This window comes from Triticum dicoccoides, chromosome 3B (genome assembly GCF_002162155.2).
Source record: "Triticum dicoccoides isolate Atlit2015 ecotype Zavitan chromosome 3B, WEW_v2.0, whole genome shotgun sequence".
Lineage (NCBI taxonomy): Eukaryota > Viridiplantae > Streptophyta > Magnoliopsida > Poales > Poaceae > Triticum > Triticum dicoccoides.
The window spans coordinates 784,428,444-784,454,736 of record NC_041385.1 but is presented as its reverse complement, the minus strand read 5'-3'; the positions used below and the strand labels follow the sequence as shown (position 1 = coordinate 784,454,736).

General features: G+C 51.3%; 2 protein-coding genes and 1 pseudogene across 2 annotated transcripts; 2 read left to right on the top strand and 1 right to left on the bottom strand.

The window, feature by feature from the left end:
- Positions 1 to 2,751: 2,751 nt before the first annotated feature.
- LOC119278461 lies at positions 2,752 to 3,291 on the top strand. Its single transcript, XM_037559810.1, has 2 exons — positions 2,752 to 2,901; positions 3,028 to 3,291. Exons 1-2 carry the CDS (start codon positions 2,764 to 2,766, stop codon positions 3,076 to 3,078), a joined length of 189 nt encoding a protein of 62 aa, XP_037415707.1. The 5' UTR covers positions 2,752 to 2,763; the 3' UTR covers positions 3,079 to 3,291.
- Positions 3,292 to 5,103: 1,812 nt separating this feature from the next.
- Positions 5,104 to 24,042, bottom strand: LOC119280032 (E3 ubiquitin-protein ligase BRE1-like 2). Its single transcript, XM_037561035.1, has 8 exons — positions 24,028 to 24,042; positions 8,168 to 8,391; positions 7,025 to 7,097; positions 6,854 to 6,940; positions 6,229 to 6,366; positions 5,834 to 6,036; positions 5,578 to 5,740; positions 5,104 to 5,372 (listed from the first exon to the last, which is right to left on the bottom strand). The coding sequence occupies exons 1-8, from the start codon at positions 24,040 to 24,042 to the stop codon at positions 5,241 to 5,243; spliced, it is 1,035 nt and encodes a 344-aa protein (XP_037416932.1). The 3' UTR covers positions 5,104 to 5,240.
- A 139-nt stretch (positions 24,043 to 24,181) lies between these two features.
- Positions 24,182 to 26,293, top strand: part of LOC119280031 — a 4,164-nt pseudogene continuing 2,052 nt past the window's right edge.

The following is a 26,293-nucleotide window of genomic DNA, read 5'->3' as shown; positions in this document are numbered from 1 at the left end:
AAAAAAAAAACCCTACTGATGAACAACACTTGGCAACAGCAACAACCAGTAATTGTAACTGATGGGCAAAATAATTTATATAGAAATGAGCATAAGGATTTTCCTCCAAGATCAATCATTGCAACCCACGGAATTCCCCTCTCATGTTTGAAGCCCATCATAACCCTGCCCTCTCAAATTTGACAATACCCAATATAATCAAGAGACGAGCTTTGTATTCTTCCACTTTCTTCATAGAAACCCTATCAAACGCATGTGGCAGATTTTGTTGTCGATTTTTGAAATCATTATGATGATGTCTAGATTTATTATGAGCAATATCATGCTTGCCAACATGCTGATTTAAAACTTTAGGCCCATCCTTCCAGGATTTAAATTCATTTTTCGTGAATGCTTCAATATCATAGTTTTCAGCTCTTGGTTGCTTAAGCAAAAAAACAATAAAAGCAAAAGGCTGATTTTTTTGTTAAATGTTATATTCCAACTAGATGCGATGATCATTGAACCAATAATCATGAAAGCTCCTACCATCTATCTGTTCATATGTATGATCAGTTGGCTAGGATGGACCCATACTAATGTCCCTTCTAGCAAGATCTCTAATATCTGCATCCAAATCTTCAATTGGTATTCTCTTACCAGGATCTGATTCGATATCACCGGGGTTAAGTTGAGCTGCAACACTGGGGTATTATTAGTTGTTTGAGTTGAAGGACCTGTTTCCTCAGTTGTCGTGGTTCGAACTTGAAAAAAGGAACGCACATCTTGAATTCCTGTAATATTACAGAGAAACAAAAATTACTAAATATCTAGCAGCGAAAATCATCATCTGAGTGGCATTAAGCAACAACAACAACATTGACATCTAGCAAACGAAAATCATCATCAAACAATTTACATCGGCATCTTGAAACAAAAACAGTGGTGTCAACATCAACCAATAACTTTGCTTTTCTCTCTGCCTCTACTGCGGCTCGGATTGCTTCCCAGGGAATGCCCACCTTGCCAGATGCCGCGCAGCCTGCCGCATCGCCGGGGTCACTGCCTCGCCGGACAGGGCATCAGCCGCCGCGACGCAACCTGACGTTGTAGAAGGGATCGAAGGGGAACTGCCCACGGAGCAGGCCGGCTGGATAGGCACGACAGCGTGCGACGGAGGCAAGCAGCCACTAGGCTTCATCGAACTTAGGGGAACGTGGCGGGCGGTTCGTCCGTGCTTGTTGGGGCGTGTTCGCTGGCTCTGTTCACGTCGTGCGGGTAGCGAAGCGGCAGGCCTGGGTTGGCTGCCCTTAGAAGTGGGCTGCTCCCCAGGCCAAATCTAATGTTTTTTAGATATGGGTTGAAAAAAATTCCCACGCCCCATGCAGTGGCCTAGGCCGCCTGGGGCCCAGATCCACCCACGAGGCAGAGGAACCGTAGGCTTTTCATAGGGGAGGAGGCGGCTGCGTGAGAAAAAACATTATTTATGACGAGGAATCTTCACAGTAGTGTTGCTAGATTATTGTAATCTCGTTTGCTTGGCCTGTTTTTTTTTCTTTGGTTCTGCCTTTTGTGTTTGTTTGACTCCTTTTCTGTCACTTTTGTTTCTAATTTTGCATGCAAATAATCTTCTATGGTAGTTGGTAGTGAATGGTTGTAGGGGAGTGAGCATCTTAAAATAAACTTCATGTGATGTAAAGTAAAACTCATCTTTATAAAAGGCATGCAGTTCTGAATCTATCACACCAACTGGCTTATTGTTTACCCTTTTTCATATAGGAAGAGGCAGGGCTCTTTCACTCGCTATATACATCCAAGAAATAGTCAATTCTGAACACGAAAAATGCCCGGTTTTGTTTTACACCGGACAGAATCAGCAGCACACAACGCAAGCGTATTACTCCTTCGGTCCCTAAATACTCCCTTCGTCCCTAAATACTTTCTCCGTCTTGAAACGCTCTTATATTATGGGATGGAGCGCGTATAAGTCCTTTTAGAGATTCTAATATGAACTACGTACAGAGCACAATGAGTGAATCTACACTCTAAAATATGTCTATATACATCCATATATATTTCATATAGATATCTCTAAAAGGACTTATATTTAGAAAGGGAGGGAGTACAATGCATTATCAAACATTAGTACCGAACCGAAGACACAATCCACCTCACAATTGTTGTCCCTGATTTTTTCCCCTAAAGTCGATAAGGGTTTTATTTGGCAGAAAATCTTATACGAGTACAATATAAGATTGAGTTTGTTGTAAGGAAAAACAGATTTTTTGACTTTTCCAGCAAATTCAATTTATTTGGGCATATCGGGTGCGTATGCGCCAGAGAGCCAACGGGTAATTTTCGGAAGACACATCCATACAGTGCAAATCGAGATGGTAATCAATCAATTCCTAATGCATCGTCTAAAAATGCATTCTCAAATACACATCATGCCGAAAGTCTAATCCGGCCAGTTTGGTCGTATGTGCAAAAAAATTATTTTTTCGCTAAAGAAAAACATGTAGAAATTGTAGATGTTTCAGTTCAGAGAGTTCCTCCTCAAGTATTTTTTTAGGTTTTTTTTTTTTGAGATAGTGCTTCTTTTAATAAAGGATAGATACTTTTTTTTCTTTGAGAATTGGTAAAAGATAGTTAATTTTTTTTGAGACATTAAAAGATAGTTAATTTGTACCTACAATCAAGCGTGGGCTTCACACGGTCCAGAAGCCAGAAGAAAGAGGAACGGTCCAGTCCTCAACAAGATCGGCGGAGAGAGAGAGCGCAAAGATGAAGGGCGGCGGCAAGAAGTTCGGCGGCGGGCGGCTGCCGACGGGGACCCCGTCGCTGGCCTGGTCATCGGTGGTCGTGGTGGCCTCCCTCCTCGCAGGGGCCTCCGTCGTCCACAACGTCTACAAGCCCGACATGGTATGGTACACTAGTCTCGTCTCTGCCACTGCCACTCACCCATACGTTGCCCCATGCGCGCAACCTGTTCGACGCAATGCACGCTCACGGCTCACCGCACTTTCTTTTCTTCTGACCCACCCGCAGACCATTCCGCCGGTAGAGAGCGCCGACGGCAATGAGGGCAAGCAGAACTGAGCTGGTTTCACAGAGAGCGCCGGCGGAGACAGATTCCGTTCCTTTGCAAGAACCATGTTCTGCATTGCACTGCCGATCTGCGTGCCTCCGACCGTTTCTGGCAGCGCATCTTGCTGTGCTTACCAGAGGAGCACAGCATTCTCCTGCTCGTTACCCACTGGAAATCAAACTAACATTGTATGATTTGCGTATCTTATTCAAAGGGATTTAGTGTTTGCAGGAGATATTGTGTTCTTGTTTGCTTTTTGCAGGAGATATCATGTTCCTGTTTACTTTTTGCAGGAGATATTATGTGCTTATTACGAAATTCGATCCCAAACCTCCGGGGCTCTTTCACACCTGACACTCTCATCGATGTCATATGCTGGAATTTGGTTTATCCTTCAAATTCCACGAGCCTGTACCTCGGATAGTGAAGGGACCAAGGCTACTGGAGTGGTGCCAGATTCATACCCTTGAGAGCCAATGGAGGCTGTTGGATGAACAGAAAAAATAAATGTGCGGAGCAACTAGGGAAGAGCCTCTCGTAGAATGATCCTGGCACAAGACCAGTTACAACAAACAGGCTTAGCAATTTGCCGGAGTGCAACCAACAACAGGCTCGTCGATTTGCCGGAGTGCAACCAGGCTCTCCAGCACCGCGTTGAAGTCATTGTATGGGAGATCATTAAGGAGTAGACTGACTTCCAGAGGTGGCTGTTGCAACTGAAGAAAGTGACTGCAGGTGGTACTGTGTTTGGGCCAGCAGAGCAGCCCAAGTCCGCGATCGCCATCTTTCCCCGCGACAAGGTGCTTGTGTTTCTGCATAGTCCCTCCGTTCCATAATTCTAGTACTCCGTCCGTAAATTGATATAAGAACGTTTAGAATACTAAAATAGTGATCTAAACGCTCTTAAATTATTAGTTTACAGAGGAAGCACCTCACAAGGGAATCCGGGACATCAGCGATTTTGGTGATTCGCCGGATTCTGCAGCTTCCCACAAAAGAAAACGGTTCGTTTTTAATCCCTTGCCCTTATTTCCCGTTAGAATTGCAACAAAACTGCCACCGTGACCCTCATCCAGTCTCCACTCTCCACCCCGCCGGCCAAGTCAACCGACGCCCGGACCCCTTCGTCTCGTCTCCCTCCCCTACCCCATGGCGCGCCTCCTGTGGGTTCGAGGAGCAGGCCAAGTACGGCGGCGACGGCCCCTGGAGGCTTCGCGCGCGCCGCCCCACTCTTGTCCTCCGCCTGACCGCCTCGGCCTTAATTTCTCTACTAAACGATGCCTCCGCCCGCTCCCCCTGGCACTGGAGGGAGGCACCACAGCGTGGATTAAACTAAATTTTGGTCAATGTTTCCAGTTACTTGTTGTTGGGGAGACGAGTTGATGCTGGTTTACAGTTAGTTTAGACTCAGGTAGATCACCATCCAACTGGACAATAAATAAGGAAATAATTATGAAGGAATTACCCGTCAAGCTTGCTCATCTTGATGTACATTTGTTCTGCAGCAGGGCAGGAGCTTCTCAACTCCAGCCAGAGCAGCTCCTCACCCCCCCAATTTGGCAAGAGGAGGCGCCCGACCAGCATATTTGCATGGAAGGATCTATCTAGGCAACACCGAGCCAGACATCTACATGCCCACGATGGCATTCCTTGAATCTTTGCCGCAGGCCAGCATCGTCACGGCAGTCCTTGAGGGTGGCTGCCAGTGACGGCACACCATCGTGGAAGACGACGGCGTTCCTCCATTTCCAGAGCTGCCAGCAGCACAGGAGGATGAAGGCGGCGGGGGAGGCGGCGAAGAGATGAAGCTCTCGAACCGAGGCCCCCTCCAGCGACACTTGAGATACCTTCTATTCATTTCTCGTTTATTACTCCTAACTCACGTCAAACCATCATTGCAATGGCCTCCTCAAGTAGAGGCAAGAGATTACCCAGCAATCAAACAGCAAACAGGCGGTAAAGTTACAACAAACTTCTTTTTCACTTCTTTGTTACTTGCTCATTTATCTTACTTAGGTTTTATGACTTCTTTGCTGGATCTACGGCGCCCCTACGGGACAACGAAACCATTACACATCTACAAGAGACAAGCATGGGGAGCAGGTTGATGATGGTGTCCAGAGATACCAACTACCTACTACCAGGTCATCCAAGGCATCATCGCTGAGACTTTTCAGATTTTCACCTCCCGCACGTCATTTTGCCCGAAAGGGGTGCCGCAGCCCGGGCACTTCCGGTGGCGTAGCTCGAGGTTCCTCTGGATACATGTCGAGCAGAACAGGTGGAAGCATTTGGTGATCACAACCTGACAACAACCAAACAAGGAACAGAAGGCTAATCAGCACTCAGCTGTAGGTGGTCTTCAGGTTTAAGTGCATAACAGAGAAACTGGAACTTCGGTCACATGGAAATAAAAATACATGTATAACTCAGCTTCTACCGTCTCGAGTCACATACAAATCTGCATCATCCAAAAATAAGATTATGCAATTCAATGAACAGCGAGTTACCTCTTTGGGTCGGTCAAAGCACACGCCACACTTGAGAATAGCCTTCGAGTCTTTTATCTCATCCTGGAGCTTCTGGATAGTAGCCTCTTCGTTCTCAGATGTCAGCTCCATGACTTCATTCTTCACCTCCTCGTATGCTTCCTCAAGCTTTCTCTTCTCGCTTCTATAAAATAGCAAAAGAATGTAACAAGCCCTGGTGGCAGAACAGCAAGACAAACTTGGAACCAAAAATTAGCACCACACCAGCAAGCCTAACCTCTCACGCTCCAGCTCCGTTCTGAGCTCAGCTATTTTTTTCTGGTTTTGCTCATATTCTTTCTCAGAGGATCCAACGGCGGACCGGAGCCACTTGAGCTCCTTCTCTGCGTCAGATACCTCCAGCAGAGTCTTTTCGATGGTAATTGCATGATGCCTGTTCTCTGAAGAAGTTTTCATAGCTTGTGCGACATAGGCTTTCATCTGTAAGGTTTATTCAAATAAAGACACTTCAAAACAAGCTCAGTGGTAAACACACACACACACACACACACACACACACACAGAATATATTTTTTAATACAATAAATATTTGCTTTGACGTGATTTTCAATTACTGTTGGCGGACAGCAAATTAAACCATAAATAACACATAGGGCATGAGTCAGAGATTACCTGCTCTTCACCACGGGAGAGCTTTTGTTTAGATGACTCCAGTGAACTGTTAACCTGATGGAGTTGCTTCTGTAACAAATGCTTTTCAAAGAGAAGGGAAGCAGAGGCTTGCTTTGTCTTCACACTATCTGATACTAGCTGTTAGATGAGAAACAAGTTACTGATGGGAACCAATAAGAAAAGCAAACAATGTTTCTTCTGGCAATTCAACAGAGTATAAATATGGTGTGGGGTTAAAGTGCATGGTTAATAAGGCAATAAGGCAAAGTGATAAGGCAATTTCAGATGCACTGGACTACTGCCCCAGCATCTAGGTGCTACAGACGTGCTGCAAGTACAGGCTATATGAATCAACAAGTAGCAGCAACTGGAGTAACTATCTAATAGATAGAGATGGAAAAGGGAAAAGAGAAATACACCAGGCCACCTAGCCCAACAGCCGCAGCTGTCACCATGCTTGTGCACATGAAGCATGTAACAGGATCCTAGTGGCGTGTTGCTATATTGAGGGGGGGTTGCCATGCCGACAGCAAAGGGGAAACGCCCGTGAGACAGAAGCACGGATTCCACCACAGAAAGCCCAGCAAGCTGGCAGCGAAGAGCTGCCCTGGTATCAGATACACACCTTTATGTTTATATCATCTCTGTCGGCAACCTGTTGAAGAAGATGCTGGTTTTGTGTCTGCATGTCTTCATATGCTTGACCAATTGTCTGCAGTGACAGCATCATTTGCTTTCAAACACACTCGCACACACAAACAAAAAAAAAACTGCTGATAACTAAAAATGAGCTAACCTCAATTTCAGAGATATAAGCATCTCCTTCCGCTTCTTTAATTCTTATTGCCTCCTTAAGTTCCAGAATATCTCTGCAAAACAGATCATACAAGGGATGAAGCTGCGGAGGTGATACAGAATACCATGTCCTCATTGAACAATAAAATATCTGATGGTTCACAAACATAACATATACTGCCAGCTGTCACAAAAAAGTTGTACCAAGAAAATATAAAAGCTCGTTTATACTGATCACTATAACTAGTTGGATAATACTTGATAACAAGATGACGATTATTGAGATCTAATTAGGTTTTAACCTAGTGGGCCCAACAGGACAGGAAGGCACAAAATATATGTATTACTAGCAGATGCAGGAACCAGTTGCAGGAGTTAAACTGGAACCTAGCCAGTTCTGATTTCAGCTGGGCTGGTTTACAGCTGCAACAAAAAAAAAGTCCAGTTTGTTTGTGCATTTTGAGCCTATGAGTTTGTTAATAATTTAGTAAATGGAATTTAGGAACAAGGTGTATATGCTCGGATTTCCAATGGAAATTGTGAGCAAGTATGGGTTGTATTAGCCATTGAGCGGCAAAATGGGTGGTTTCGAAACCTATAAAGGTTGACTGTTATTAAACAGTACTCCCTCCGTCCAAAATTAATTAATGTTAAAACAGATGTATCTAGACGTATTTTGATGCTAGATACATCCGTTTGAACAACATCAACTAATTCCGGTCGGACAAAGTATATACTCCCTCTCTCTCAGTTTACAGGGCGTGCGCATACCCCTAGATCGTTAATTTGACCAACCTAATACAAGTCATATATTACAAAAAAATATACCAATATAAACTTCAAATGTTCTATTTTCAAAAGGTATAATTTTTGTGTTATATAGATTATAGTAGGGTGATAAAATTGGCAACCTAGGTATACGCACAGGACTTGTAAATTGAAACGGAGGAAGTATTTAACACACTCAACATCTTTCACGTCATTAATAGCAGCAACCAGGATGAAACAACTGTAATAATTAACATCCTGATCCCCTCAACGGAAAACTCGTTTGAAATAGCAATCCAAGTAAACTGGAGAACTATTTCAGTCCCAGTAAACTGGAGAACACTTATCGAATTGTCACTAGGAGAAGATAACTGACCTTTCAGATGCATCTACATCGGTCCTTAAATCTTCCAGTTCTGCTTCAGCAATGCAAAGCCTTCGCTGGCATGCAGTTTCGGCTTCATTTGCTGCTTTTACACGAAGCTCAAGACTATGCTCCTCTAGACTAGTTCTCAAATATTCAGCCTGCTTGCTAGCTCGATTTTCTGATTCCTTGATCTCTGTAATTGTCCTAGATTCACGGTAGTGTAAAATAAGAATCTAACGAATGAAGAAAAATATATTAGTATGTAAAATTGATGAAAGCTGTGAATTGACTATCATTCTATGGATTGTTTTCAAAGGGGAAATCAATGGGTATTTGGTAATGGAGGAAAGCGTAGAGGTAATCAACCTATGTTTTTTTTTCATTTGATTGTTCTTAGCTTATATGATTTTTATTCCTTGCCGTTTTGAACACTTTATTTTCAGCGATCTAAAGTAGTATATTTTTCTTTCGGCTTTACAAATGCCACATAACCTATGTCAGCTAGTGTTAGCAGATTGCATTCAAATTAAAACTGGATTGCCAAGCCTTTTCCATCAGTTTGGACTTTTGGTTGCATTGGCTAGTGCATGAAGATTAACATGGTATCGAAGCCTAAGGTCTCGAGTTCAAGTCCATGTATAGTCTCCCTCTGTGTCCATGTATAGGCCTCTTGAGCCATACATGTCAGTCTATTCATGTGTTGACTTCCCGTGTCACACGTGAGAGGGGGTGTTGAAGTGTGTATGCGGATTGCCTTAGTCCTTTTCATCAGTTCGGACTTTTAGTTGCATTGGCGGCATGAAGCTTAACAATCACATGTTTTAACAACTTGATAGTAGATTTAACTGACTGCAAATTTTCATATGTAAAATATATAGCTGAAATTGAGGATTAGAGTAAAGATGGACCTCTTTCAGGCATGCAGCAGAACATGTTTATTCAGAAGAAAAAATGCATTGAATGATAGAACTTTAAGAATCATAAAGGGATGTGTCAACTTTATCTCTTGTTCCCAAGGTGTGGTAAACTGTAAATCCCAAGTAAGTAGAAAACTGTCGGGGAAGCTGATCCACGAACACCTATGGGACCGGCGCACCGAGCCCCTTTTGGTTCGATGGGGGGCGGAGATCGCACGAAGAGCGGATCGAGGCGAAGCACACGAGCAGTTTACCCAGCTTCGGAGCTCTCCGGAGAGATGACACTCCTACTGCTGCATGTCTGATTGTATTGAGTTCTTGTTCGGGAGCGCCCAGTGCTACGAGACCGAGCGCGAGTGTTTTTCTTGGCTTCGGAATGAGCCGAACCCCCTCTACGTTGTGCATGGGCCCCCTTTTATACGCTCAAGGGGTCACCGACAGGTGGCAACGTAGACTAGGGGAAAAATGGAAAAGGAGTTGCGGTTGGTACAACTACCTGTACAGTGTATCCTACCTAGCCCTGACGGCAGGGGACAAAGGCATTAAATGCCCGTCTGTGTCGCCCAAACAGTGCAGGAAGGGACCGTCAGGCACGCCACCGTTCACCACGATGGTGATCTTGTCAGCGTCGCATGCCACCGCGCACCGCTGGCTGCATAGCCTCTTGCCACGCGCGCCTGGAAAGGCCCCCAGGGCGACACGTTGGTGGATGTGCTGGAGCGCAGGTACAGGGTGGTAGCTTGTCGCGGCAAGCGTCTTGCCGCGGTCGTTATCTTGTCGCGCCCGGAAGCTTGTCGCTCACCGGGCCTTGCTGGGACGTGTGGCGCGTCGCGGCAAGTTCCTTGAGATGCCTTGGTTGGCCTTCCCGGCAAGCTCCTCTTGCCGGGGTCTTGTCTCTTGGCTTGAATACTTTGTTCTTGAATGGCTCCAAAGGAACCACGGAGGATCTTGGCGGTCGCCCGACAAGCCTTGCCGCGGGGTGCTGCAACTACCCGTGCACAAGTTCGGGATACTAGGGTACCCCTACTTTAGTACACCGACAGGAGCCCCCGGGCCTGGGCCACACACGGTGCCGAGCGCTGTTGGGCCAGGCCCAGAACAGGGCACGGGCACGCGCGGCCTGGGCCACGCCGCATCTTACTCCGTATCCACCGCACCCTCCTCGAACGGCACGCGTCGAATGCGGCGTCGTGGGAGAGATCATGGGTGGTTTCTTTATTCGGAAGGCCGTAACGTCCGCCCCTCCCTCTTTATAAGCAGGAGAAACATGGGCAGTTCGTCCCCCTCTCCAGTTGCTACTTCCAATCTCGAAAATCTCCGCCGCTCTCCCCCTTCTTCCCAAAGTCGAAAGAGAGCAGCGCTACGCCCCCCATTGCCACCAGCGCCACCGACGCCGCCGATCTCCCCCGCCACCTCCGCCATGGCTCCGAAAGCCGACAAGGGGAAGGGCGTAAAGTCAGCCGAGGCGCAGTGGCTCGCGGCGCTGTGGAAGGAGCGGGCCATCTTCCCCCCTCAGCTCGATGCGAAGGAGCTAAGGGAGTACTACTACCTCTTCTGGTCGACGGAGACGCGAGCGCATCCGCGCACGAGGGTACTCTCAGCCGCCGCTTCGAGACTGGCTCCGAACGGGTACCCATTCTTCACGTTGTTCTTCTACTGCGGGCTCTGCCCGCCCTTCTCTGAATTCTTCTGTGATATCATGAACACCTACAGGTTCCGCCTCCTTGACTTCACCCCCAACGCCGTTCTGACCATGGCAGTTTTCGCACATCTCTACGAAAACTTTGTCGGAGTCCACCCAAACATAGCCCTTTTCCGCCACTTCTTCATGCCCCGAGTCGAGAGAGGAGAGCCCCTTGCCGGTGGAATCGCTTGGATCTCAAGAGTCGGCAAGAAGGAAGCCTATCTGGAGGGAGAGCTCCGCAGCAAGTGGGAGGAGTGGAGAGCAGATTGGTGCTGGATCGTCGAAGAGAACCCGCAGCCATTCACCGCCCGGCGCCAAACCCGAAAAGTACGCAGCAACAATTGAAGCAACGTGGCCTCAGAAGATGACAGGCTGAAGATTGCCGTTACCCGGATCTTGCGCCTTAGGCTTGCTGGGCTCACCGTAGGCGCCGTTGGCGCAGATTTCCTTCGTCGTCGCATCGCCCCCCTTCAGGAGAGAGGGAGACCCGCTTGGGAGTTCCAGAACTCGGCGGATATCATGAGGCTGCGCCCAGGCCTCAATTTCAACTTCACTATCTTGGAATTGGACGCGATGCTTCTGGAGCTGTTCAAGCATGATCCTCAACATCCATTCATATTGCCGAGGAGTGTCGTTCCGTTGTGCAACAATTCCTCGCTCGACCGCATCCGTTCAATGACGCCGTTGTGCGACTCGCATGGAATTGTCCCAACCTGGCAAGAGCCTGCAGATGACGTCGCGCAGGAGTTCTTCGACAGCTTGGTAGAAGTGCCGGTCCGCCCGACGAACAGAAGAGCCTCACCCGCGACACCACCGATGCGGAGATGCAGCGCATCGCCACTAGGCTGGAGGAGGCGGCGGCAGCAGCTGCCGCGGGCGAATTTGGATTCACCTTGGAGGAGGCAGAGGCAGCAGAGGCGGCAAGCCTTTCCGAGCGAGAGGAGCTTGTCGGCGAGGAAGAACTTGTCGGGCCTGAATCGAAGTCGAGCGAGCCCGCCGAGGGCGCAAATGACCCGTTGCAGATCTGCTCCTCCTCCTCCCCACCTTCAGCCAGCTCGCCGCAAGCGGAGCCACCAGCTCCAGCAAGAAGGCGTCTCCGCAGGGCCGGGGATGTAGCGGGGCGGCAGACGGATCAACAGCCGCCGCATCACGCGACACGCTCTACCACGGCAAGCTCTGTTGCCGCGGGAGCGCCTCACGCTGCTGCGGCAACTGGAGCGGGGTCTTCCCGGTCCACCACTACTGCACCTGCCAAGCGGACAAGGGAGCCTACCCCTCCGCCTCGATGCACCGGAGGCAAGCCGGACTTCGATCTCTCCGCGCTCAGCTCCGACGACGAAGAAGAAGAGTAAGATCCTTCGCCGTACTTGTAATTCTTCAATTCTTGCTGCTTAGTCTTGCCTCTGATTTGCTTTACTCCGAACACATTCCTTTTCAGGACTCTGGCCCAGAGAGCGGCGAAGAGAGCCAAGGTCCCGGTGATTGTCATCGAGGATGAACCCACCGCGGCAACAGGGAACGCGCCCGAGACCACCTTGCCGGACCCGGCAACTATTCACCAAAGCAGCCCCCAGCGCAGCCCCCAGCGTAAGTGTATAGCTTACTTCCCGCTTTCAGGCGCGCATCGGTGCTCTTTCTTTGCTGATTTCTGACTGTTGGTTTGTGTAGGAGCAGAGCAGCCTCACCAGGAGTGCCCGGAAGCCGCTCCAGAGATGCCATCTGCTTCGACGACACCGCCAAGGGATGATTCCCCGGCAAGGGAGCGTTCTCCGGCAAGGGAGAATTCTCCGGCAAGGGACAGTTCTCCGGCAAGGGATAGTTCCAGCGACCCCCTGGTGGCAGAGACTGCGGCTGCATGTCCAGGTAATCCTTTCGCTTGAGAACTTCCCATGGGTTCTTCTTCTAATTTTCTTTTTGAACATTTGCTTGACTTTTCTCCCCTCTTCGGTCATCAGATCCACCTGCCACGGAGCCGATGGAAACCGAGGCCGCCGGCGAGGAGGACGGGCGCGGCAACAGCGACGACGCCGCTGCCACCGAAGAAGAGGCCGGCGCTGATGATCCCGCCGGCGAAGAGGCCGCCAAGGCTGCCGCCGCAGAAGCTGGCAAGGAATCCGGCGATCGCACTGACGGCCCCGAGGCTGCAGGAGCGCCAGGCGCTGCACCGACCGCCGATCCCTCTGCCGCTGCCGCAGCGCCAGGTTCCGAAGAGCCCCATCCCGGCGCCTACTTGAAGGCCGGCGATGGCGTCTTCATCAAGCTCCCCTGGGCGTCGAGCTCCAGGGCGCCGGTCAAAGAAGAAACTTTTGACGAAGAGGTGCTCGCCTCTGCTGGGCTGGCGCTGGTCGGCGCGCCGAGCAGCAGCAGCGACGAGCCTGAGGAGGAGCGGCTGCTGCGGAAGCTGCTGTCTCTTTACCGCGCCCGCCAAGCCAAGCTGGCATCCCGAGAGGCGCTTGTCGCGAACGCGAGAGTGGATATTGAGAAGCGCGCGGAGGAACTCCGGGGTCTGAGGCAGGAAGCTCTCCGATCCCTAGCAGAGGAGCGGGAGCAACTTGCCGAGGAGCGGAAAGCCTTCCTCCTCGGGAAGGCTGAGGTTCAGGAGCAGCAACGGCTTGCTGCCGAGAAGCTAGCTGCTCAGGAAGGTGAGTTGGCGCAGCGCAAGGTCAACCTTGACAGCCACGAGGAGGAACTTGCCGCGCGCGAGCAGGCGATTGGCGGGGCTCTCAAGGAAGCAAAGAATGCTGCCGCAGCTGCCGAGGCTGCCAAGAAGGAGCTGGAGACGAAGGTGGCGCAACTGGAGGCTGATCTCAAGGCAAGCGGCGAGGAGCTTGCTGTGCTCAAGCGTGAGCGCGAGAAGGATGCCGCTGCTCATGGTGAGCTGCAGGGTCGTCTCGCCGAGAGGAGCCAGGAGCTCAGCGCCACCAAGGACTCCAATGCGGATCTTGAGCTGAAGTTGGCCACCTTGACTCAAACGCTGGATGGCGCCAGGGAGCAGGAGGTGGCCTTGAAGGAGAAGATCAAGGCCGACGAGGTGCTGCTGGCGAATGCTGCTGCCGCCCACGACGCTTTCCGGGAGACCGTGGTGCACTGGACTGAGGGTCTTGTGGATCTTGCCGCAACCATCGAGGGGGAGCTGGCGCAGCTAGGGATAGAGGATCTCGGGTACTCCTCCGACGAGCACCTCCAACCCAGCGCCAAGCTCAGCCTGTTCTTCAAAGGCATGGCGACGGCCCTCCAGCGACTCCGGGAGAAGATCCCAAAGCAGCTGGCTGACGAGTCGCGCAGGATCTGCGCGGGGGCTCTTCAGAAGGTGCTGGTGAAGGTGGCCTTCCGCAACCCAGGCCTCAACCTCACCAACGTCCTCAGGTCCTTGCCGCCGGACGCTGATCTGGAAGCGCTCAAGGCCCTTGTCGCACCCATTATGGACAAGGTGAGCGGAATCAAGAGAGTTAAGGGCGATCACGTAGATTAGGCCGCCCTTCTTTCTTTTTCTTTGTCGCCGCTGGTCATGTCATGAGAACATTCTGTTAGAGCTGCGACAAGTTACCTTGTAATATAACTCTGTTTTGGGTAGCGATCGCTATGTTATCTCCTTTACTTGATCCCTTCCTTTGTATGTTTTTTGCCCTACGCTTCTAGGGAACTTGTCGGCGCAGGCACCTTGAGCCGCGAGCACTGAGTGCGGGACGTCAGCAGCCTGCTGGCGGTGCCGCTACCGACAAGAAACCTTGTCGCAACTAGTCCCAGCTCACTTAAGTTGTTGAGCGGACTTGAAACAAAGTAAGGGCGCAACTAGCTACGAGTTGGTTCCTCCGCGCACAGGTTTTCCATACAAAGTACGGTCGTTCGAGGAAGATAACTTAAAAATTTAAAAACCGATTGCTCAAACTTTGGCAACTTAGCTTTTCTGTCGTTCGGTTCCCGGCAAGGCGAAACTTCCTCGAGCAAGGCGAAACTTCCTCGAGCGACGCTTGGTCCACACCATTATCTTCTCCTTTCCCCCCGGCAAACTTGTGGGCAAGGGAATCTTCCTTTCTTCGAGAAAAAGAAAGAAGAGAAAATAAAGATATGGTGCCTTATGGCTCGTCATTGCTTACCGGAGGTAGGTGCTGCACAAAGTGTCAGATAATGCATGCAAGAAATAGTATAAAGCACGAAATCGACAGGATGTGCGGGGCACACGAGCTTTACTTATGCACGGGGTCTGCGCCCGGCTTTGTACAAAGGATTACATGCAACATCGGCAAGACTTGTACAAAAGGTGGTTGCCGGAACAGGTTCCGGAAACCGCGCCCTACGAGTAAAACTTACGAAGATGTTCAATGTTCCAGGAGTTGCTCACCGGAATGCCATCTTCGGTCTCAAGGCGGACAGCGCCAGGCCTAGTGACTCGTTTCACCCGGTAAGGGCCTTCCCACTTTGGCGTCAACTTGTTGGAATTCTTGGCGGACTGAACGCGCCGAAGAACAAGGTCGCCTTCCTTGAAACTTCTGGCATTAACTTTGCGGCTATGGTAGCGGCGCAAAGCTTGCTGGTATCGAGCAACTCGTATAGCAGCCTGAAGACGGTCTTCCTCAAGGAGCAGCGCGTCATCTTGTCGCAGCTGCTCTTGCTCGAGCTCATCATAAGCGAGCACTCGAGGTGACCCGTATACGAGTTCCGTGGGGAGAACTGCCTCTGCTCCATAGACTAGAGCGAAAGGTGTCTGGCCAGTGGCTTGATTTGGCGTCGTTCTGATCGACCAAAGAACCACCGACAGCTCCTCGATCAAGTTCTTTCCGCACTTGTGCAGCCTGTCGAAAGTCCTGGTCTTGAGCCCTCGCAGCACTTCAGCATTTGCCCTCTCCGCTTGACCGTTGCTTCTCGGATGAGCAACAGAAGCGAAGCAGACCTTGTCGCCAAGATCTTAGACGTACTGCATGAAGGTGCGGCTCGTGAATTGCGTGCCGTTGTCGGTGATGATCCTGTTAGGGATCCCGAAACGGCAAACAATTGACCTGAAGAACTTGACTGCTGACTGTGCTGTCACCTTCCTCACTGGTTCCACTTCCGGCCACTTTGTGAACTTCTCGACTGCAACGTACAAGTACTCAAAGCCCCCGACAGCTCGGGGAAAGGGGCCGAGGATGTCGAGCCCCCAGACCGAAAATGGCCAGGATAAAGGGATTGTCTGGAGAGCTTGAGCTGGCTGGTGTATCTGCTTGGAATGGAACTGGCACGCTTCATACTTGGTTACTTGTGCAGTTGCATCCTGGAGGGCTGTCGGCCAAAAGAAACCTTGCCGGAACGCTTTGCCGGCAAGTGCTCTTGCGCCGATGTGGTGACCACATATGCCTCCATGTACCTCTGCCAACAGCTTTTGTCCTTCTTCCCGGCGAATACACTTCAATTTCACGCCGTTGAGTCTTCTTCTGTACAGTGTGTTGTCGACAAACTGGTACATACTTGACTGCCGGGCTACTCTTTCCGCTTCTTCTTGTTCTTCGGGAAGTTCTCCTGTCTGAAGGAAACAGACAATCTGCTGTGCCCATGTTGGAGCTTGCGGCTCGACAACAAGGACTAAAGGCATAGCTGCTGCTGCGGGAGCATCCGCTTCTACGGCGAGAACCTGCGGCTCAGCCGGAGCTTGATGTTCCCCGGCAAGCTTGCCGGAGCAAAACTTGTTGGGAGCGTCTGCTTCAGCGGAACAAACCCTAAGGCTTGCCAGAGCAGACTGCCTCTCGGCATCCTTGGTGTTGATCTTGGGGACCTTCTTGGCAGCGGTTTCGGGGAGCTCTGCCGGAAAGTAGTCACCAGAAATCAACTTCCTCTTCTTGCTCTATCCAGTTGATGGCGTTACAGACGGTTGAGTCAGCTTGAGCACAAAGATCCCTGGTTCCACAGGTAACTTAAGTGCGGCGCACTTCGACAGGCCATCGGCTATGTCGTTCTAAGCTCTTGGAACATGTTCCATCTGCAGGGCGTCAAAGTGCTCTTCTAGCTTTCTCACTTCATCAACGTAAGCTTCCATCAACGGACTCTGATAAGTCTTGTTCACTTGGCGGACGACAAGCTGTGAGTCACCCCTGACAATGAGTTTCTTGATCCCAAGGTCTGCTGCGACCCTGAGACCGGCAAGCAACCCTTCATACTCTGCAGTATTGTTTGTTGCTTGCTCCTTGGGAAAGTGTATCTGGACTACGTACTTGAGGTGCTCTCCGGTGGGTGCAACAAGTAGGACGCCGGCACCGGCGCCTTGCAGCGAGAAGGCACCATCAAAGTACATCAGCCATTCTTTGCTTGCTTCCTTGTCGGGGATGCTCGTTTCTGGAATTTCTTCATCTGGTGTTGGCGTCCACTCTGCTATGAACTCTGCTAATGCCCTGCTTTGGACAGTTGAAGTGCTTACAAACTTGAGGCCAAAGCTTGACAGTTCCAGTGCCCACTCGACAATCCTGCCTGTTGCTTCCGGATTTTGCAGTATCCTCTTCAGCGGAAAACGAGTGACGACTGTGATCTCATGTGCTTGGAAGTAATGGCGCAGCTTTCTCAAGGCCATGAGAAGGCCGAAAAGCAATTTCTGCACACCAGAGTACCTTGACCTAGCCCCCTGCAGAAGGGAACTGACAAAGTAAATTGGGCGCTGCACCATTCTCTTCTGCACCTCTTCATGTGTCTGCGCAGATCCATCTTTGTCGGGACCAGGCAAGAGGAGCTTGCCGGGAAGGCCAACCAAGGCATCTCAAGGAACTTGCCGCGACGCACCACGCGTCCCGGCAAGGCCCGGTGAGCGACAAGCTTTCGGGCGCGACAAGACAACGACCGCGGCAAGGCGCTTGCCGCGACAAGCTACCACCCCTGTACCTGCGCTCCAGCACATCCACCAACGTGTCGCCCTGGGGGCCTTTCCAGGCGCGCGTGGCAAGAGGATGTGCAGCCAGCGGTGCACGGTGGCATGCGACGCTGACAAGATCACCATCGTGGCGAACGATGGCGTGCCTGACGGTCCCTTCCTGCACTGTTTGGGCGACACAGACGGGCATTTAATGCCTTTGTCCCCTGCCGTCAGGGTTAGGTAGGATACACTGTACAGGTAGTTGTACCAACCGCAACTCCTTTTCCATTTTTTGCCCTTGTCTATGTTGCCACCTGTCGGTGACCCCTTGAGCATATAAAAGGAGGCCCATGCGCAACGTAGAGGGGGTTCGGCTCATTCCGAAGCCAAGAAAAACACTCACGCTCGGTCTCGTAGCACTGGGCGCTCCCGAGCAAGAACTCAATACAATCAGACATGCAGCAGTAGGAGTGTTATCTCTCCAGAGAGCTCTGAAGCTGGGTAAACTGCTCGTGTGCTTCACCTCGATCCGCTCTTCGTGCGATCTCCGCCCCCCACCGAACCAAAAGGGGCTCAGTCCGCCGGTCCCATTGGTGTTCGTGGATCAGCTTCCCTGCACATCCTGTCGATTTCATGCTTTATACTATTTTTTGCATGCATTATCTGACACTTTGTGCAGCACCTACCTCTGGTAAGCAATAACGAGCCATAAGGCACCATATATTTATTTTCTCTTCTTTCTTTTTCTCGAAGAAAGGAAGATTCCCTCGCCCACAAGTTTGCCGGGGGGAAAGGAGAAGATAATGGTGTGGACCAAGCGTCGCTCGAGGAAGTTTCGCCTTGCTCAAGGAAGTTTCGCCTTGCCGGGAACCGAACGACAGAAAAGCTAAGTTGCCAAAGTTTGAGCAATCGGTTTTTAAATTTTTAAGTTATCTTCCTCGAACGACCGTACTTTGTATGGAAAACCTGTGCGCGGAGGAACCAACTCGTAGCTAGTTGCGCCCTTACTTTGTTTCGAGTCCGCTCAACAACTTAAGTGAGCTGCGACTAGTTGCGACAAGGTTTCTTGTCGGTAGCGGCACCGCCAGCAGGCTGCTGACGTCCCGCACTCAGTGCTCGCGGCTCAAGGTGCCTGCGCTGACAAGTTCCCTAGAAGCGTAGGGCAAAAACATACAAAGGAAGGGATCATGTAAAGGAGATAACGTAGCGATCGCTACCCAAAACAGAGTTATATTACAAGGTAACTTGTCGCAGCTCTAACAGAATGTTCTCATGACATGACCAGCGGCGACAAAGAAAAAGAAAGAAGGGCGGCCTAATCTACGCGATCACCCTTAACTCTCTTGATTCCGCTCACCTTGTCCACAATGGGTGCGACAAGGGCCTTGAGCGCTTCCAGATCAGCGTCCGGCGGCAAGGATCTGAGGACCTTGGTGAGGTTGAGGCCTGGGTTGCGGAAGGCCACCTTCACCAGCACCTTCTGAAGAGCCCCCGTGCAGATGCTGCGCGACTCGTCGGCCAGCTGCTTTGGGATCTTCTCCCGGAGTCGCTGGAGGGCCGTCGCCATGCCTTTGAAGAACAGGCTGAGCTTGGAGCTGGGTTGGAGGTGCTCGTCGGAGGAGTACCCGAGATCCTCTATCCCTAGCTGCGCCAGCTCCCCGTCGATGGCTGCGGCAAGATCCACGAGACCCTCAGTCCAGTGCACCACGGTCTCCCGGAAAGCGTCGTGGGCGGCAGCAGCATTCGCTAGCAGCACCTCGTCGGCCTTGATCTTCTCCTTCAAGGCCACCTCCTGCTCCCTGGCGCCATCCAGCGTCTGAGTCAAGGTGGCCAACTTCAGCTCAAGATCCGCATTGGAGTCCTTGGTGGCGCTGAGCTCCTGGCTCCTCTCGGCGAGACGACCCTGCAGCTCACCATGAGCAGCGGCGTCCTTCTCGCGCTCACGCTTGAGCACAGCAAGCTCCTCGCCGCTCGCCTTGAGATCAGCCTCCAGCTGCGCCACCTTCGTCTCCAGCTCCTTCTTGGCGGCCTCGGCAGCTGCGGCAGCATTCTTTGCTTCCTTGAGAGCCCCGCCAATCGCCTGCTCGCGCGCGGCAAGTTCCTCCTCGTGGCTGTCAAGGTTGACCTTGCGCTGCGCCAACTCACCTTCCTGAGCAGCTAGCTTCTCGGCAGCAAGCCGTTGCTGCTCCTCAACCTCAGCCTTCCCGAGGAGGAAGGCTTTCCGCTCCTCGGCAAGTTGCTCCCGCTCCTCTGCTAGGGATCGGAGAGCTTCCTGCCTCAGACCCCGGAGTTCCTCCGCGCGCTTCTCAATATCCACTCTCGCCTTCGCGACAAGCGCCTCTCGGGATGCCAGCTTGGCTTGGCGGGCGCGGTAAAGAGACAGCAGCTTCCGCAGCAGCCGCTCCTTCTCTGGCTCGTCGCTGCTGCTACTCGGCGCGTCGACCAACGCCAGCCCAGCAGAGGTGAGCACCTCTTCGTCAAAAGTTTCTCCTTCGACCGGCGCCCTGGAGCCCGACGCCCAGGGGAGCTTGATGAAGACGCCATCGCCGGCCTTCAAGTAGGCGCCGGGCTGGGGCTCTTCGGAACCTGGCGCTGCGGCAGCGGCAGAGGGATCGGTGGTCGGTGCAGCGCCTGGCGCTCCTGCGGCCTCGGGGCCGTCAGTGTGATCGCCGGATTTCTCGCCAGCTTCTGCGGCGGCAGCCTTGGCGGCCTCTTCGCCGGCGGGGTCATCAGCGCCGGCCTCTTCTTCGGTGGCAGCGGCGTCGTCGTTGTTGCCGCGCCCGTCCTCCTCGCCGGCGGCCTCGGTTTCCATCGGCTCCGTGGCAGGTGGATTTGATGACCGAAGAGGGGAGAAAAGTCAAGCAAATGTTCAAAAAGAAAATTAGAAGAAGAACCCAAGGGAAGTTCTCAAGCGAAAGGATTACCTGGACCTGCAGCGCAGTCTCTGCCACCAGGGGGTCGCTGGAACTATCCCTTGCCGGAGAACTGTCCCTTGCCGGAGAACGCTCCCTTGCCGGGGAATCATCCCTTGGCGGTGTAGTCGAAGCAGATGGCATCTCGGGAGCGGCTTCCGGGCACTCCTGGTGAGGCTGTTCTGCTCCTACACAAACCAACAGTCAGAAATCAGCAAAGAAAGAGCACCAATGCACGCCTGAAAGCGGGAAGTAAGCTATACACTTACGTTGGGGGCTGCGCTGGGGGCTGCTTTGGTGAATAGTTGCCGGGTCCGGCAAGGTGGTCTCGGGCGCGTTCCCTGTTGCCGCGGTGGGTTCATCCTCGATGACAATCACCGGGACCTTGGCTCTCTTCGCCGCTCTCTGGGCCAGAGTCCTGAAAAGGAATGTGTTCGGAGTAAAGCAAATCAGAGGCAAGACTAAGCAGCAAGAATTGAAGAATTACAAGTACGGCGAAGGATCTTACTCTTCTTCTTCGTCGTCGGAGCTGAGCGCGGAGAGGTCGAAGTCCGGCTCGCCTCCGGTCCGTCGAGGCGGAGGGGTAGGCTCCCTTGTCCACTTGGCAGGTGCAGTAGCGGTGGACCGGGAAGACCCCGCTCCAGTTGCCGCAGCAGCGTGAGGCGCTCCCGCGGCAACAGAGCTTGCCGTGGTAGAGCGCGTCGCGCGATGCGGCGACTGTTGACCCGTCTGCCACCCCGCTACATCCCCGGCCCTGCGGAGACGCCTTCTTGCTGGAGCTGGTGGCTCCGCTTGCGGCGAGCTGGCTGAAGGTGGGGAGGAGGAGGAGCCGATCTGCAACGGGTCATTCGCGCCCTCGGCGGGCTCGCTCGACTCCGATTCAGGCCCGACAAGTTCTTCCTCGCCGACAAGCTCCTCTCGCTCGGCAAGGCTTGCCGCCTCTGCTGCCTCTGCCTCCTCCAAGGTGAATCCAAATTTGCCCGCGGCAGCTGCTGCCGCCGCCTCCTCCAGCCTAGTGGCGATGCGCTGCATCTCCGCATCGGTGGTGTTGCGGGTGAGGCTCTTCTGTTCGTCGGGGCAGACCGGCACTTCTACCAAGCTGTCGAAGAACTCCTGTGCGACGTCATCTGCAGGCTCTTGCCAGGTTGGAACAATTCCATGCGAGTCACACAACGGCATCATTGCACGGATGCGGTCGAGCGAGGAATTGTTGCACAACGGAACGACACTCCTCGGCAATATGAATGGATGTTGAGGATCATGCTTGAACAGCTCCAGAAGCATCGCGTCCAATTCCAAGATAGTGAAGTTGAAATTGAGGCCTGGGCGTAGCCTCATGATATCCGCCGAGTTCTGAAACTCCCAAGCGGGTCTCCCTCTCTCCTGAAGGGGGGCGATGCGACGACGAAGGAAATCTGCGCCAACGGCGCCTACGGTGAGCCCGGCAAGCCTAAGGCGCAAGATCCGGGTAAAGGCAATCTTCAGCCTGTCATCTTCCGAGGCCACGTTGCTCCAATCGTTGCCGCGTACTATTGGGGTTTGGCGCCGGGCGGTGAATGGCTGCGGGTTCTCCTCGACGATCCAGCACCAATCTGCTCTCCACTCCTCCCACTTGCTGCGGAGCTCTCCCTCCAGATAGGCTTCCTTCTTGCCGACTCTTGAGATCCAAGCGATTCCGCCGGCAAGGGGCTCTCCTCTCTCGACTTGGGGCATGAAGAAGTGGCGGAAAAGGGCTACGTTTGGGTGGACTCCGACAAAGTTTTCGCAGAGATGTGCGAAAACTGCCATGGTCAGAACGGCGTTGGGGGTGAAGTCAAGGAGGCGGAACCCGTAGGTGTTCATGATATCACAGAAGAATTCAGAGAAGGGCGGGCAGAGCCCGCAGTAGAAGAACAACGCGAAGAATGGGTACCCGTTCGGAGCTAGTCTCGAAGCGGCGGCTGAGAGTACCCTCGTGCGCGGATGCGCTCGCGTCTCCGTCGACCAGAAGAGGTAGTAGTACTCCCTTAGCTCCTTCGCGTCGAGCTGAGGGGGGAAGATGGCCCGCTCCTTCCGCAGCGCCGTGAGCCGCTGCGCTTCGACTGACTTCACGCCCTTCCCCTTGTCGGCTTTCGGAGCCATGGCGGAGGTGGCGGGGGAGATCGGCGGCGTCTGTGGCGCTGGTGGCGATGGGGGGCGGAGCGCTGCTCTCTTTCGTCTTTGGGAAGAAGAGGGAGAGCGGCGGAGATTTTCGAGATTGGAAGTAGCAACTGGCGAGGGGGACGAACTGCCCATGTTTCCCCTGCTTATAAAGAGGGAGGGGGCGGACGTTACGGCCTTCCGAATAAAGAAACCACCCACGATCCCTCCCACGACGCCGCATTCGACGCGTGCCGTTGGAGGAGGGCGCGGTGGATACGGAGTAAGATGCGGCGTGGCCCAGGCCGCGCATGCCCGTGCCCTGTTCTGGGCCTGGCCCAACAATGCTCGGCATCGTGTGTGGCCCAGGCCCGGGGGCTCCTGTCGGTGTACTAAAGTAGGGGTACCCTAGTATCCCGAACTTGTGCACGGGCAGTTGCAGCACCCCGAGGCAAGGCTTGTCGGGCGACCGCCAAGATCCTCCGTGGTTCCTTTGGAGCCATTCAAGAACAAAGTATTCAAGCCAAGAGACAAGACCCCGGCAAGAGGAGCTTGCCGGGAAGGCCAACCAAGGCATCTCAAGGAACTTGCCGCGACGAGCCACGCGTCCCGGCAAGGCCCGGTGAGCGACAAGCTTCCGGGCGCGACAAGACAACGACCGCGGCAAGGCGCTTGCCGTGACAAGCTACCACCCTGTACCTGCGCTCCAGCACATCCACCAACGTGTCGCCCTGGGGGCCTTTCCAGGCGCGCGTGGCAAGAGGCTATGCAGCCAGCGGTGCGCGGTGGCATGCGACGCTGACAAGATCACCATCGTGGCGAACGGTGGCGTGCCTGACGGTCCCTTCCTGCACTGTTTGGGCGACACAGACGGGCATTTAATGCCTTTGTCCCCTGCCGTCAGGGTTAGGTAGGATACACTGTACAGGTAGTTGTACCAACCGCAACTCCTTTTCCATTTTTGCCCTTGTCTACGTTGCCACCTGTCGGTGACCCCTTGAGCGTATAAAAGGGGGCCCATGCACAACGTAGAGGGGGTTCGGCTCATTCCGAAGCCAAGAAAAACACTCACGCTCGGTCTCGTAGCACTGGGCGCTCCCGAGCAAGAACTCAATACAATCAGACATGCAGCAGTAGGAGTGTTATCTCTCCGGAGAGCTCCGAAGCTGGGTAAACTGCTCGTGTGCTTCGCCTCGATCCGCTCTTCGTGCGATCTCCGCCCCCCACCGAACCAAAAGGGGCTCGGTCCGCCGGTCCCATAGGTGTTCGTGGATCAGCTTCCCCGACAGTTTTCTACTTACTTGGGATTTACAGTTTACCACACCTTGGGAACAAGAAATAAAGTTGACACATCCCTTTATGATTCTTAAAGTTCTATCATTCAATGCATTTTTTCTTCTGAATAAACATGTTCTGCTGCATGCCTGAAAGAGGTCCATCTTTACTCTAATCCTCAATTTCAGCTATATATTTTACATATGAAAATTTGCAGTCAGTTAAATCTACTATCAAGTTGTTAAAACATGTGATTGTTAAGCTTCATGCCGCCAATGCAACTAAAAGTCCGAACTGATGAAAATGACTAAGGCAATCCGCATACACACTTCAACACCCCCTCTCACGTGTGACACGGGAAGTCAACACATGAATAGACTGACAGGTATGGCTCAAGAGGCCTATACATGGACACAGAGGGAGACTATACATGGACTTGAACTCGAGACCTTAGGCTTCGATACCATGTTAATCTTCATGCACTAGCCAATGCAACCAAAAGTCCAAACTGATGGAAAAGGCTTGGCAATTCAGTTTTAGTTTGAATGCAATCTGCTAACACTAGCTGACATAGGTTATGTGGCATTTGTAAAGCCGAAAGAAAAATATACTACTTTAGATTGCTGAAAATAAAGTGTTCAAAACGGCAAGGAATAAAAATCATATAAGCTAAGAACAATCAAATGAAAAAAAAATAGGTTGATTACCTCTACGCTTTCCTCCATTACCAAATACCCATTGATTTCCCCTTTGAAAACAATCCATAGAATGATAGTCAATTCACAGCTTTCATCAATTTTACATACTAATATATTTTTCTTCATTCGTTAGATTCTTATTTTACACTACCGTGAATCTAGGACAATTACAGAGATCAAGGAATCAGAAAATCGAGCTCGCAAGCAGGCTGAATATTTGAGAACTAGTCTAGAGGAGCATAGTCTTGAGCTTCGTGTAAAAGCAGCAAATGAAGCCGAAACTGCATGCCAGCGAAGGCTTTGCATTGCTGAAGCAGAACTGGAAGATTTAAGGACCGATGTAGATGCATCTGAAAGGTCAGTTATCTTCTCCTAGTGACAATTCGATAAGTGTTCTCCAGTTTACTGGGACTGAAATAGTTCTCCAGTTTACTTGGATTGCTATTTCAAACGAGTTTTCTGTTGAGGGGATCAGGATGTTAATTATTGCAGTTGTTTCATCCTGGTTGCTGCTATTAATGACGTGAAAGATGTTGAGTGTGTTAAATACTTCCTCCGTTTCAATTTACAAGTCCTGCGCGTATATCTAGGTTGCCAATTTTATCACCCTACTATAATCTATATAACACAAAAATTATACCTTTTGAAAATAGAACATTTGAAGTTTATATTGGTATATTTTTTTGTAATATATGACTTGTATTAGGTTGGTCAAATTGACGATCTAGGGGTATGCGCACGCCCTGTAAACTGAGAGAGAGGGAGTATATACTTTGTCCGACCGGAATTAGTTGATGTTGTTCAAACGGATGTATCTAGCATCAAAATACGTCTAGATACATCTGTTTTAACATTAATTAATTTTGGACGGAGGGAGTACTGTTTAATAACAGTCAACCTTTATAGGTTTCGAAACCACCCATTTTGCCGCTCAATGGCTAATACAACCCATACTTGCTCACAATTTCCATTGGAAATCCGAGCATATACACCTTGTTCCTAAATTCCATTTACTAAATTATTAACAAACTCATAGGCTCAAAATGCACAAACAAACTGGACTTTTTTTTTGTTGCAGCTGTAAACCAGCCCAGCTGAAATCAGAACTGGCTAGGTTCCAGTTTAACTCCTGCAACTGGTTCCTGCATCTGCTAGTAATACATATATTTTGTGCCTTCCTGTCCTGTTGGGCCCACTAGGTTAAAACCTAATTAGATCTCAATAATCGTCATCTTGTTATCAAGTATTATCCAACTAGTTATAGTGATCAGTATAAACGAGCTTTTATATTTTCTTGGTACAACTTTTTTGTGACAGCTGGCAGTATATGTTATGTTTGTGAACCATCAGATATTTTATTGTTCAATGAGGACATGGTATTCTGTATCACCTCCGCAGCTTCATCCCTTGTATGATCTGTTTTGCAGAGATGTTCTGGAACTTAAGGAGGCAATAAGAATTAAAGAAGCGGAAGGAGATGCTTATATCTCTGAAATTGAGGTTAGCTCATTTTTAGTTATCAGCAGTTTTTTTTTGTTTGTGTGTGCGAGTGTGTTTGAAAGCAAATGATGCTGTCACTGCAGACAATTGGTCAAGCATATGAAGACATGCAGACACAAAACCAGCATCTTCTTCAACAGGTTGCCGACAGAGATGATATAAACATAAAGGTGTGTATCTGATACCAGGGCAGCTCTTCGCTGCCAGCTTGCTGGGC

What these genes read in the sequence shown, in the direction of transcription:
- LOC119278461 (XM_037559810.1), top strand. Translation starts at nt 2,764, where the DNA reads ATGAAGGGCGGCGGCAAGAAGTTCGGCGGCGGGCGGCTGCCGACGGGG. An exon ending in ACGTCTACAAGCCCGACATG is followed by an intron (nt 2,902 to 3,027) that starts GTATGGTACACT and finishes ACCCACCCGCAG; the next exon opens with ACCATTCCGCCGGTAGAGAG.
- LOC119280032 (XM_037561035.1), bottom strand. An exon ending in GAGATGATATAAACATAAAG is followed by an intron (nt 6,367 to 6,853) that starts GTGTGTATCTGA and finishes CTCATCTAACAG; the next exon opens with CTAGTATCAGATAGTGTGAA. An exon ending in GCTTTGACCGACCCAAAGAG is followed by an intron (nt 5,373 to 5,577) that starts GTAACTCGCTGT and finishes GGTTGTTGTCAG; the next exon opens with GTTGTGATCACCAAATGCTT.